Source organism: Pleurodeles waltl, chromosome 5 (genome assembly GCF_031143425.1).
Source record: "Pleurodeles waltl isolate 20211129_DDA chromosome 5, aPleWal1.hap1.20221129, whole genome shotgun sequence".
Taxonomy (NCBI): domain Eukaryota; kingdom Metazoa; phylum Chordata; class Amphibia; order Caudata; family Salamandridae; genus Pleurodeles; species Pleurodeles waltl.
The window spans coordinates 172,762,229-172,776,829 of record NC_090444.1 but is presented as its reverse complement, the minus strand read 5'-3'; the positions used below and the strand labels follow the sequence as shown (position 1 = coordinate 172,776,829).

General features: G+C 43.0%; 1 protein-coding gene across 3 annotated transcripts in view; it reads right to left on the bottom strand.

Moving 5' to 3' along the window:
- Nucleotides 1-14,601, bottom strand: part of RAB3GAP2 (RAB3 GTPase activating non-catalytic protein subunit 2) — a 695,385-nt gene that overhangs the window by 263,656 nt on the left and 417,128 nt on the right. For all 3 annotated transcript variants that reach the window (XM_069233869.1, XM_069233867.1, XM_069233868.1), the window contains 3 exons: nt 3,379-3,443; nt 3,192-3,282; nt 1,439-1,566 (listed from right to left, as the gene is read on the bottom strand). In XM_069233869.1, the coding sequence (XP_069089970.1) occupies nt 1,439-1,566; nt 3,192-3,282; nt 3,379-3,443 (284 nt within the window). The remainder of the gene's footprint in view (nt 1-1,438; nt 1,567-3,191; nt 3,283-3,378; nt 3,444-14,601) is intronic.

The following is a 14,601-nucleotide window of genomic DNA, read 5'->3' as shown; positions in this document are numbered from 1 at the left end:
CTCAGTCTTTATATACCTCTAAAGAGTCTTCTCACTTCAACCCAACTACCCCCATCTTCTAAACACCCATGGAGTTTCTTGCATCCTGGGTCTTTGCTTCTAAAATTCAGCTTTAAGTACCTATATAGCACCAAAATCGTATATCACTTTTTCGCCCTGGAAGTTTCTGCCCACATTTATATGATGTGTTACTTATTCCTAGGATTAACATTTTACAACCTAATATGTGCCACTGACTCTGTTTTTTTTCAACACTTTTCAACCCTGTCTTTACTTTAGTGTTAATAAAACAGCAGCTGCTCAATAAATGCAATTGTTAGGTCACATGCATTTTCCCCTTCTGTTATTCTATGGTAGCAAATATTTTCTTGCTATATGCTACGAAGAAGTTACAGTGAGCTAGGAAATACAGTGGACCAGAAAACATGGATCTGGCTGTGGAAACCACATCACTTTTCTCACTATTAGGACTGTACAATGATGAACTGTGCAGAAAGTCTTCATAGTCACAGGGAAGACACTCATAGGCAGCCCTCAATACTTGTTAATGGAGTATCCATAAAAATTTTTTTGCATAGGCCCATAATACAGTTTTCAAAGGCATATATTTCCAGCACAATTTGCGTGTTGATTTACTTATGGATCAAAAACATATCTTGCCATTATCCATGACATAAAGGTGCATGAGACAGAATTACGTTGCCTCTAAATAAACCCACATTCTTCTATTAGTCAGCTGGTGTGAGGAAGATTGTGTCAAGACATGACTGAGCCAACCTGGGCCTGTATGTTGTTTGTCATGCCCACTGTGATTATAGTGTCTAATACCTCTCCGTCTGTAACTTGTGAATGGCGAACAAAATATAAACCACCTAACAGTACAGAAAGAACCCGTACTTTTCTATAGAACACCAAAAACACATTTTATAACTTACATTTGTAGTTTTAAATATCGTGCTCATCAGTCCCTCAAAACACTACCAACTAGGACCACAATAATGTAGGAGTCTGTTTATCTTGATTAACATACCACAGTTACCCACTTAATCTTGGCATAAATGACCTCCTGTAAATTCATATAAAAATATTTGCTGGTACTTATTTGTGATACAAAATAGTATAATCACTCTGCAGAAATGTGCACTGCTGCTTTATTCAACCAGTCACATATCCCCTCTTTGTGCACTGCTACTATATGTAACATAACCGATACGTCTGTTCAGAGAATCTCTTTGGTAGGACGCTGCCCAGGATTTACTTTGCATCTAAAGCCTGTGAGAGATGTAGAGCTTCCAAAGATTTACCGTAAATTACAATGACCAACGACTGGACTTCCCTTAAACTACCTAGGTTGCCTCAACACAGAAATATAAAAAGAAAGACTGATCCCATTTATAAGTTAATACTTCCCGGAAAGTTTGCAAAACAATTCACTTACATTATCTGACACAGACAATCTTGAGTGTAGTTCAGAAGAATTCAATTGGCTCACAGAGTCATATAGATGCAAAAGCTTAAGACGTTGAGTACATAGCTGCAGTAGCCCTTCATCCACACTCTCAAGCTCTACAAAACAAATAAGTAATGAAAATGTCTCATATACTATATCTTTTGAAAATAATTTCTACATATTTTAAGCAACTGAACGCAGTGTGACAGAGCACAGAGCCACGCCAGGTTTTACTTAGTCTTATACAATGAAGAGGACCATCAATTTGCTCAAAAAATGAAAATAACATTAAACCTTAAAATATTGACAATGATTTGGTCAGTATAATGTGCTTGGTGCGAGCTAAGGAGAAATGACTTTAATTAACAAACTAAATTTATTGACACCACCACCGTGGCTTTTGACAAAAATTAAATACAAAAATAGGCTGAGGAATGAGGAAATAACTCAAACAAAGTTTGGATTCAATACCTGGCACAAGGAAAAAATGCAAGAGCTTTAATTCATAGTGTCAAAATGTGTAGTGGAGGGACAAGTTTTAAAACATCTGTTTTTTTGGGTCTGATCCTGGCTTTTGATCATGTCAATAGATTACTGCTATAGGTTATCTTGAAACAAGTAAACCACCCTCGAACTTTACCTGCTAAAATCCATACTAATCTGTGTGAATGAACTGAATATTCTGATATTGCAAAGGGAATTAGGTCAGGTTATATCCTGGTGCCTCTTATTTTTCATTTATATAGTAATCATTTGGAGGAAGAGGTGCAACCAATACTTCTAAACTCTGATGATGGACTATTAATTTTAATAACATAACATTTTCTTTAGTGGTTAGTTAGATTTAAATTGCAGTGGTAAACAAGAATTGGTACTTACGCCTAAATAGGACCAGCTTTATAGCACTAAAGCATTCAAACACAGGCATGCAAAAAAAGCCATACAAAAACGATGTGTTCACACTTCATAGCATTAAAGCCAGAGGACACGGCTACCCCAATGCTTGTTGTGCTGGCTGTGTATAATTTTGGTGGGTTACCTTGCAGCCCTGACAGATATGGGGAAGAGAGTAACATGACCAGGATGAGGGGCTCAGTCTCAGAGGCAGAGGCTAAAGAAATACTGTGCACTAGTTGGGCTGCAGTCTTTTACTGAGTGGAGTGCTCATGAACACACTAGATAACCAGCATTACTGATTAAAAAGAGGACTGATAGAAACACAACTCATGGATCATTCACCTCTTGAAAACTGTGAGAAAAAAGGTGAAAAAATAACATGCAATTTGGAGACACTAAAATTCATTTTTTTTCTTTGTTTCGGTTTCAAACAAAATATCTGACGTCTATGTAAAGATCTAAAATGCAGCCAAAAATCACCCACAATAACGTATATAATTTATAGTTTATGCTAATACACCTCTTATGCAGGGGATATCATATCACACTGCTCTTGTTTTAAAGTGGCTAGTGATTTGTTTTTTAGCAGAGATATTATATGTTCTGTCTAATACAGGGGAGGACTTGTGTAGCTAAACTGATAGAGATTAACATTTATAATTTCAAAGACTTTTAAACACAAGGTGACATCCTCTGTGTTACTGGTTAAAAGAGGGCAATACATTTTTGACAGCTACACAAAGAAAATGTGACAGTGTTTAACTACTCAGTCAGTTGTACAGAGACCATAATAGGTATACTATTATTATGTACCTTAAAAAGTATACTAAAGGTGATTGTTTACCTTGACTTTTTAAAGCATCAGTCAGTGTCCGAGTTATGCTGGTAAGAGAAGCGAATGATATGCGATCACTAGCCAGAATCTTCTCCAGAGCCTGAAAGAAATCCAGCAAAATAAAACTTTCTTAAAAGCTGGGCTTCAAATATATATGTCTGTATTCATCAGAGCAATGCTGTAATTAAAAGTATACCTGTTTCTTTGTAGCAGGGTACTTGATATCTACAAGAATTTCTTTTACTTCAGTTTCTAGTGATTCTGTTGAAATAAAAAAAACATTTATCTGTAATATTCAAATATTAAGGTCCAAAAGGCTCAACTCTTCACAAACGTTTTATTATTGGTAAGGTTGCCTTATTGGATTACTTAATTATTCAGAGTCATATTGTTACTATTAGATTTTTTTTACACATCATAATAAAAATGTGGTGAAGTTATCACAGTTTTCAAACATCACAATTAACACAACACAATATATTATATTATATTGTATTGAAATGTCCACAAACATAGTATTGCTGCATTTTGCAAAATACATGTATCTATGAGCTCTTTTAGGTTAGAATTTAATTTAATTCATAACCACTCTTGATTCACTTCGGCAGCCCTCTCAGCTCAGCAAATATGTTTCTTCAGCCCTTCCTGATAACTTTCTCAGTATCATTATCACATGTGAGATTCACTTACTGTAGTACTCTATGGTGAGCGAGTATGCTAGATGTTAGAATGGCAAAGGCAGGTATTTGGCCTTTCTTTGGCACTATGATCATCACAACATGAACTATTACCAAGGTAAAATTAAGCTTTAGGTTGTTTAATGACAGATACTACAATTTCAAACCAAATTAAATATGCATGGGAAAAATGTAAATTCAACGTTTGTGCCATGTCTGGTTGCCAAGATAAGGCCAAGGATACACCTATCAGTGTAGAAGCCATAGTTGTGAGTGAGTGGTTAGCTCAACTTTATGCATCATACTCAAGCCAAAAAAACTTTGCTCCAATCCCACTCTAATCCAAAATGTGCCAGATCAGAACTACCATGAATGTTGCGACTATGAAAAGTATGCATTGCGGTGAAAAACTTCAAACAGAGCCAGCTTATAATTTCTTGCCTCACTACTGAAAAATGTGGGCATTTAGGATTCCCACCTCACATGGGTAAAGAAGCTTGTGCTCTGAATGGTGCTCTCAGTAGTCTTGCCATTGGTATGGTTGATAAAACGTCAGACAGGAATAATCAAAACAAAGTCGGGACAAGAATTTCATGCTGAGGAAATTTCTAGCCAAACATTAATTAGCTCAGTTCTCACAATCTAAATAAGGCCTGTTTACATTGGGAATGGAACAGAAGGGTAAAGGCATCTAGGAGAACCCCAGAGTTGAGGGATGAGCAATGATTCAAATGATCCGATTAACTGGAAATTATGCTGAAATGTGGGCATCAGAGGAACCCGGAACCTGAGAAATATGCATCTCTTCAAGATGTGATGGAGTGATATTACCCCAAATAAAATGTAGGCACTAGGAGAGGAGAAGGGACTCAATGATGGGGTTCACGTAAGTCAGACAGAAAAATATCAAGAAAGGTACTGAGAAACTTTGGAAGAGTAGTTCAACTGACATGGTTTGGGAGTAGAAATGAGTCAAAAAAGGTAAGGAAAAGACTTTTAGAGTCCTCGATATGGATGTGATGAGGGAACTAGAATAAAGAGTGCATACTTGTAAATAATTTCCAAGTCACCAATTTTCCAGAGGTTCTGTACATGTTGAAACAGATACTATGAAGAGTTATTTATCAAAAAGCACACACCATGAAGTAGTTTCTCACTTACTGAAGTGCGCTATACCACCTTGTAATAAAGGAAAGTACGTGGTGTGTCAGATTGTCTCCTTTAGCATCACTCTTCCTCCCAGAAAGTGACTTTTGAACTACTATTCAAGGCATACTGTTGCATATGGTAGGTGTCAATGTCCTGCTCCGTTGCCATGTAGGCTCCACACAGGTCCTCCCTTGAAGGGAATCATAACTTTCACAGCATGCCTTAGCAAGTGCCTGAAGACATATGAACATGATTTAACTTTACTGCCATTATGGAAACCTACTGCCTCTTCTTGCCAGTCAGAACTGTCTTTCAAACCTGCTGCATCATCTACAAAGCCATCAACAGCAGCACACCTACCTACACCACATCACAACACAGGTACAGACCACTTGCGCTCTCACAACACAGGTATCCCTTCAATCATTCATTGACTCTATCTTTGCCTTTGACTCTGTACAGTGTTTTGCTGCCTATCGGCTAGGTTTGTAATACATGCATACATACATATTATGACACTGAGGTTTTGTCATTAACTTTGGGTTTGGATTGGAATACCACATGCAGACTACTTCCTGGTTGGAAATAAAGTTAACATGGACTGTTGTGTGCAGGCACACGTTTGTGGCTTTTAGTAGGCGCAGCTGTGAACAGTTTCTGCTGAATGGTGTTGTGCAATTCTGTGCTGGCAAAATTAAAAAGTTACAAAGGACTATGGCTGCCACTGTTGTGCCCTTTGCACATTTCCCGCTTGTGTACCCCTCAGAGCATTCATTTATTCGTACTGCATTTCACTTTTTCATGTATTTGTGGGCACATTTCCAAATAGTTTTCAGTATTTCATTGCACACAATTCTCATGTAACACAGTGCTTTCAAAGTGCACTAGTGACTCATACACTGTGCACTTACTGTCTGATTTATAAAGTGCAATAGTTTAAGGCAAATGTGCAACATAATTTGCATATTAAGTTGAGTGCTTTACATCACAAACAACGAGATCTGAATTATTCATCATAATGTTGAAATTGTATTTAGGCCTGGTGTGAAAGCATTTCAGTGGATAGAGCATACTCAGATTTTCCAGAGAAATATTGAACTTGTTACAAACAAGTTGCAGATATTTCAGTTAAAGGCCATACACTGACGCATCTAGACTTTTCTGTTCTTTTATAGCACATTTCTACATTACAGAGCGAGGCGAGGCGAAGATGGCAACTGCGCCAGAAGCTTCTTAGAGAGCTCTGTGCTGGGCCCGGCAGTTATCCTGATTTCGAGTGCCGACGGGTCCCGTGACTGAACCAAGGAGACCTGCAAAACCCAGAGAAGTTCCAACAGCACTTGGACGGCTTTAGCAGAGCCAAAAATATCGCAACGGGGCTCTCCTGACTCGGAGCCGCGGACTTTAGCAGCAATATTGGCGCAGCGGCTGTGAATGGTACGCAGATCGGTGGAGTCCGGGAGTGATGGTGAGGGGCCGCTGATGGCTCAGCATGTAAGAACCCAGCTCATCAGGAACCAGCAGGTGCCACAAGTGGGCCCAAGGGTCGCGACTGCACTGCAGGCGGAGGCTTAGTGCCGCGGACCCGACTGCCGGCAGATTGTGGGCGGACCACAGGAAGAGCTGCAGGTGGGTTGACCAGTGTGCACGGGCGGCGCCCCCTTTGAGAACTGCACATCCAGAATGCGCCGTACCTCACGCCGCTTTCGGCGGCAGTAACTCCTAAAGGCCACATAAACAACGCGCGTCCTGAGAGGCGACTAGTGCCCTTGTTAAGGAATATGGGGCCAGATGTACGAAACAGTTTTCAAGTCGCAAACGGCCAATCGGTCCGTTTGCGACTTGAAATATGCTATTTGGGATGTACAAAGTTTGGGTTTTGCGATTCGGTATTAGGAAGGGGTGTGACAACGGCATCCCTTCCTAATACCGAATCCAGATGGTATGTATGATTGTTTTGTGATTGTTTTGTGACCGCGAATGCGGTCGCAAAACAATCACAGTTAGCACCACTTTCAAACTGGTGCTAACCCATTCGCAAATGGGAAGGCCCCTTTGTGAATGGTAGCGAAAATATTTTTTCTGAGCAGGCAGTGAAGGACCACTGCCTGCTCTGAAAAAAGGAAAAGAAAACTTTTCATTTTTGATTTTGAAATGCATCTTGTTCTCCTTTGAGGAAAACGGGCTGCATTTAAAAAAAAATGCTTTATTTAAAAGCAGTCACAGACATGGTGGTCTGCTGTCTCCAGCAGTTTACCATACCTGTGAGGGCGGCCATTCCCAATGCAGTCGTAAATTGCGACCTACCCCATGAATATTCATGAGGTAGGTCATTTGCGACACCATTGGGAATCGCAAACAGTGTCACTGACACTGTTGTACATCAGGTTTAGCGACTCGCAAACTGCGAGTCACTCTGACTCGCAATTTGTGAGTTGCAAAACCTGATTTTTGTACATGTGGCCCCTGATGAAGTACTACAGTGAGACACCAGAGCAGAGGCGAGTTCATTCAGAGTGTCTGGTGTACTTGAGTGAGGCTGTACGACCATTCAAGGTGATATGTTGGTGCCCGCAGGAGAGATGGTTCCCTCACCCAGAGATCCTTTATAATGAATGGGTCACTGTAGTGACTGAGGCAATATGGAGGATATGAGCACTTAAACACCCGCAATCATTGTTTGCCAACCTGCCTTACTGAAATGGTCCAGATAAAAGTAACTAACACTCCTGTGTGGATATCCGACTCACACACCCTATTCCTTCACCATACCCACGGCGGAGGGGCAAGCTACTTTGACGAGGAACTGGGGTTGACGGCGTATCGAAGGTTTCCCTCTCCCCACCCCCACCCCCTCATCTCCCCTGAAACGCCATGGGAAAACATGTCCCACGAAGACATGATGGAAACAGAGGAAAGCCCCACATCGGACCCTCTGTCACAAGTCAATCACTTTTGACACCTTGAATCCATGCTTAAAAGCCACTCTGAGAAATTTGAGAAGATCCTACATGCTATATTGGACACCAACACCTCGCTGGAGGCCAAAATTGACTCAGTATCCCTGGAGGTGAACTTATTAAGAACGGACCATCGCAAGTTGACGGATAGGGTCACCCAAGCAGAATTAGTCACACAAATTCTGCCACCCACTCTTCAGGCCATGGAAACAAAAATAGCGAACATGCAGGAAGAAATATCTGCTTTGCACCGCAGGGCAGAGGATGCGGAGGGACGTTCCAGACGTAACAACATTCGGTTTATAGGCTTCCCCAAACGTTCAGAGCTCCCCTGAGCTGAACTTTTCCTGGAGGAGTGGCTGCTGCAAACCGTGTTGAAAGATAAGACGCCTCCTTTGTTTTCTGTGAAAAGAGCCCACCACATCCTGGGACACCCTCCAAAGGCAGGAGCACCTGTGCACCCTATCACCCGCCTGCTGAACTTCCACAACTGTGATATCAACCTTCAATTGTTCCACACTAAGGACCCTTGGCACTTCGACAACACCACGATCTCTGCTTACCCAGACTACAACATGGAAGTGCAGCGCAGACGTAGCTCTTTTACGAAAGTTAAGCAACAGTTGCGTGAATTGCAGATCAAATATGCTCTCCTCTTTCCGGCGAAGCTCAAAGTCATGGCCAACGAATTGCACATGTTTCAAACACCAGAGGATGTGTGGACCTGGCTGCATGCCAAGGGCCTCGCTGCAACACCTGAGACGGAGGAAGAAACAGATACACGGGTGACACCTAAACCTCAGCGACATCGCAGAAAGCCCCCATGGTCCCGTCCTGATCAAGCAGCTGTGGAGCAAGCCCGATTGGCTGAGGCAGTGGCACAGCATTAAACCAATTAATTCTCTGCTCTACGTTCGAACATTATGAGAACATCCAGATCTGAGACTTGCGAATCGGAGGCCTCTTCGGTCTGCAGCAATGAGGTCCCCCACGTTATCCCCGGCTCAGTAGATGATATTATCTGATTTTGCGTTTCCCATATGTCACAAACTGCTGAGACACTGCTACTGCTTCCCTTATGTACCTCACCTTTCGGCTGCAGATAGGGCTTCTCAGCTGATGTTGATTTGGGACCTCTCCAAACTAGGACCCGGTCCCCAGCACGATGCCCTGGAATGCACTTGCAAATCACGCCCCCACGCTATGCCTAATTGGACACGGTACTCACTAAGTTATCATTGAAAATGCTATTTTGCGAATGGCTCTGTGTACTGGGCGGCATACCACAAGGTTTCAGCCCTGGGGGGGATTGTTAATACAGTTGAGGTATTTTTTTTATTTCTATGTTTGTTCTACACTGTTCTGCACTGTATTGTTGTATACAGAGTTGTTGCTTTACACGTGAGACACTAACATTGTGGATGACTATGGGAGGTATCTCTTGTATGGGATGGGGGCCACAAGGGTCAAGATGCAACCTTTAGTTCAATAGGTAGCTCTTTCAATTACTACATTGGTCATGATACCTAACACACTATCATCGGAAAATACCCTGCAATATAGAATTTTGACATGGAATGTTCGAGGAATGGCATCCCTTATTAAACGCAACAGAGTGTACTCATATCTTAAGCGCTTGCAGGTTCACATTGCAAAGCTTCAGGAGATGCTAGATCGATTGCGGTCTAGGTGGCGAGGACAAACGTATTGCACTATTACATCTGCCTATGCCAGAGGGGTTTTCATCTGGGTGGCTCCAGGAGTCCCCTTTGCACAAACTACTCAAAAGATAGATTCGGAAGGCCGGTATGATTTCTGGAGGGTCGAGTGGATGGGACCCCTCTCAATCTAGCAGCAATTTATGCACCTAATGCTACTCAAACGCACTTTCTAGATTCTCTAACAACTGCACTCATTTGAGACCCACTAACTCCAGCGATATGGGGAGGAGACTTGAATTGCGTCCTGGATCTGCACCTAGACAGTTATGGGGAGGAGACTTGAATTGCCTCCTGGATCTGCACCTAGACAGTTCCCATCCCCGCATCTCTCACCACTTCAGAAGATGGTGCACTCATATGGGTCTTTGTAATGTATGGCGCCTGTGTCATCCGCAAGACCATGAGTACTCGTTCTACTGACCCGTCCATGACCTGCATACCAGGATTGACATCCTTTTCGGCACCACCCACACTGGATCTCTTCTGAATCGGAGTACCTAGCACGAACGCACTGAGACCATAATCTGCTAGTGGCGATTTTGTCTTGGGGCACAAGACGACCTGTCATTCCCAACTGGTGCCTCCAATCGGAGGCTCTTTTGGACCCCCTATTCCATGACGCACTCTCGCAGTGCATCCGACATTTCTTTGAAGTGAATGCTGGTTCGACTTCTTGTGCCGTGGAGGCCCATAAGGTGGTGATCTGGGGTCATTGTATTGCGACCACCTGGTGGGTTCAAACAGCAGCTGCTGCGTAACCTTTCTTAGGCAGAACGAGATCTGTGTCAAATAGAAGTACAGGTCACAGGGAGAATGGTGCCGCCCTCACGGCTTCAACAGTATCGTCTCTGCCATGGCGAGGCGGAATCCACCTTGGGTTATCATGACTTTCGCACGTGGATGGCTCTACAACATGTCTCCTTAGACACAGAAAAAGCCTTTGATACCCTGGGATGGGATTTCCTCTTTGCGAGTCTCGAGGCCATGGGATTCGGACCGCGACTTCTGAGATGGATCAACACGTTGTATATGGCACCGCTAGCCGGAGTAAAGACGGGACAGGTGATTTCTAATTGTTTTGTTATACAGAGTGGGACGCGTCAGGGGTGTCCCCTCTCACCGCTTCTCTGCCTTGGCAGTGGAACCCCTTGCATGTTATCTGCGCGATCACGCTGAGTTCTGGGGTATAACGGATTTGTGGCGGTACCATGTCGTGTCTCTCTATGCAGATGACGCTCTTATTTATCTCAAGGATGTACGAACCACACTTAAGGAGCTTGAACAGCTCCTGGAGACCGTCGGGGAGGCCTCGGGTTTCCGGGTTATCTGGTCCAAGTCATGTGTATTCCCCATGGCCCCACGCCCTCCAGACAACAGAGAGATCATGGCTGACTCACATTTGCAGAGGAATTATGACTCCTTTATGTATTTAGGAGTCAATGTTTATCATACGACGCATGATCTTCCTGATGGTAATTTACACAAAGCGGTTGCAAATCTCCGTAATTCCACTTTCTGGCATTCTTTGCCACTGTCGCTGATCGGCCATGTGGCGATATCCCAGATGTCATTCTTACCCAAAATGCTTTATTTCTTTTCAGCATTACCCGTATTCTTTAAGACGCTTCATGGCTTGCTCCTTGACAATCTAGCGAGATGGACGCCGCAGAGACCAAAGACAGAGGGTGGTCTGGGCGCCCCAAAATTTGAGCTATATTATGCAGAACTGCAATGGCCAATGACCAGGTTATTCTGGCCAGCATGTCCGGAATCACTCATTATACAAGCCTGACTGGGGACTGTGGTAGTGCACACCTGGTTAACAGACTCTAGCAGCCCTCATATACCAATGACACAGCTAATGAAGGTAGCACACACATCGTGGCACCGTTTCATACATCTCAAGGGCCCACACATTCCATATTCACTGGAGATTTCCATTTGGGATATACCCGGGATATCACAGAAAACACAAGCGAATGACCGTGACCAATGGACTGAAAAAGGGATTACCCGACTAGGAAATTTATTCTCAGAAGGCACACACTTATGTCATTCCAGGACATCATCACTGGATACGGTATTGTCCCTGGACAACTTCTCACTTACTATGTTATATTGCAGGTCATGCACGGCCTCTGGGGAACAGTGGACATAGAGCCGCCCACATCCCATGCGCTACACACTATCTTGCTGACCAAGGGCACACATCACGCCATTACCACTTTATATGCCGCACTACATACACCTGAAGCCAACCTTTTGCAGAGTAAGCGAGAAGTGGAACAGGGTGTTACCGCAACCACTAACTGACGTGGAATGGAATGGGGCTTTACAGACTGTAAAGGGGATATCCTGAAATGCTTGATTCAGATTTACACAATTTAACTATATACATCATGCTTATCTGGATCCCCATCGCATCCAACGCATGTATCCCGCACACAACCCGGGTTGCCCACGCTATACCTTACCCTTGGCAGGATTTTTTCACATGGTGTGGGACTGCCCGGTTTTACAAATTACCTGGCGCACAGTTAATACAAAAGTATCAGACTTGACCAGACATCCCCTCCCCGTAACACCTACCTCTCGTCTCTTGGGCCTTCGCCCCCGTAAGAAGGGTCATAAATACCTTCACCGATTTATTGATTTAGCTTTTGTATTATTTAAAAGCAGGATAGCTATGGCATGGAAATCCCCGGCCCCTCCGGCCATATCCCAGTGGTTAAAAGACTAGTTAACTTGGGCCAAAGTAGAAGCACATCATATTTGCAGGCTTTGAGCTTGCAGTATTACTTGTAAAGGTGGGGAGTGCTAGGATCATCTGGTACTCAATGTGGAGGCCAAAAATGATTTGTATCAAAAACTACTACGCTGAACATTTCTCTCAAGAACCCTTGCTCCTGGATGCTTCCTCCTGCACTAATAATAATAAAGATTTCCTCCCATTGCAACATATATAGTCCCACGAATGTAATGTTATGTTTTTCGCATGATGGTTATGTTTCGATGATTATAAAAATGTTTACAGGCTTATGTCAACGGGCAATCTTTGGTAGACCTCCGACTAAACTTTGCCCAATGATATGCAAGTAGATACTGTCTGTGATGATAGTAATTTGCTCAGTGAAACGATATATTTTAATGTCTTGAATAACATTGAAAAATCAATAAATAAACATGAAAAAGAAACTACATTGCCGAGCCAGACTGCTATCTCACATTTCAAAACAGTATAGTAGCAGAAAGAAAGGCAACAGGAGATGAACACAGGAGGTATGTGCTTTTCAAAGGCCATCTAGTAAACTTGTACAGGCACTTTGGTGTAGAATAGTTACAGGAGTCAGTAGGGCTCCTGTCTAGGATTTTACTTTGCCCACCCTCTTTAGGTCAAAGCCTATCAGACAGCAGAGCTCTCTGGTTTGCGAAAGACCTCTTGGGGACATTCGAGAAGTTGCCCTAGGAACGCATTCTGCCAGTTACTTGCTATTGGCTTTGTAACTCACATTTTCTTGCTTTCCATTTGCTGTCTTTATTTTAGGCTGTCCAGCTTGAGGTTGGTCCTTCTCTTGGCAAAACCTTTGTCACAAAATCCTTCCGAGTGCTCCCTTTCCTTAAAAAGTCCTGTAAATCTTGTTCTTATCTTGTCACATTTGCTGTGCATTCCAAGATCGAGTTTTCTGAGGGCACTTGTTTACTTTTCTTTCTCTGACTTCAAAATGGGAGGATTTATGTGACAATCTTGCTGGATTCTGGGCATAAGAAAGTTTATTTATTAGCACCTGACAACATTTAAATGAACTGTGGAAGTATTTCAGACTATATCAGAATTATGAATTCACAAATGAAGCACATTTTTTGTTATTTCTGAAGCGTGTTGGAAACAAATACTTCAATATGATAAAACTGAATCATTGAACTAGGTGATGCAGTTTCCACACATTTTCGTCTGTACACTGTATAGTTTTATTATTAAAACTGTATGTCTGTGCAAAGGCAATGGTCATTTCAATTGAAAATGTGACTGTAATGGCAGTGTGCTACCACACCATGAATACTCCACTTTACCTCACTCCACACCACTACACTCTGCACCACACCACTCTATGCCACACCTCTCTACTGTACCTGTACCACTCTTCGCCAGGCTACTCCATATCACTGCACTTTTAGTCACTGCACTCTACACCACTCCAGTCTACAACACACCAATCTACTCTGCACATCTCCACTCTGCGACGCTGTACTCTACGAGACTCTGCAACACTACACTCTACGCCACTGCAATCTATGTCAATACACCCAGCGCCAAAGCACTTTACTCTGTAACACTCAACTCTATGCCCCTGACCTTCACGCCAATCCACTCTGTACACCACTCTTATCTACTCTACACTTTATGCCACTGTGCTCTACACCACTTTACTCTACGTCATTATACTCTATGCCACTCTACGCTTCACCTCTCCACTCTACATTGAAACAATCTACTTTATGCCACTGCACTCTACCACACTACACCACTCAACCACTGCACTCTCCACAACTGCACTCTTACACTGAACTCCACGCTACTGCACTGTACTCTGCATCACTGTATTCTACGCCACTGCTCTCTGGACTCTGACACTCTACTCTGCACCACTGCACTTTCCGCCACTGAACGTTACACCACTCCACTCTATGCTACTTCACGCCACTGCACTCTATGCCACTGCACATCATTATACTCTACTCTGTATGATTATATACTACTCTACTCTGCACCACTCTATGCCACTGCATTCTATGACACTCAACCCTATTCTGCACTGTAAGCCTCTGCCCTCTGCATCACTCAAACTCTATGCCACTCCACTCTGCACCACTCTACGCTACTGCTCTCAATGCACCACTCCACTCTACTATG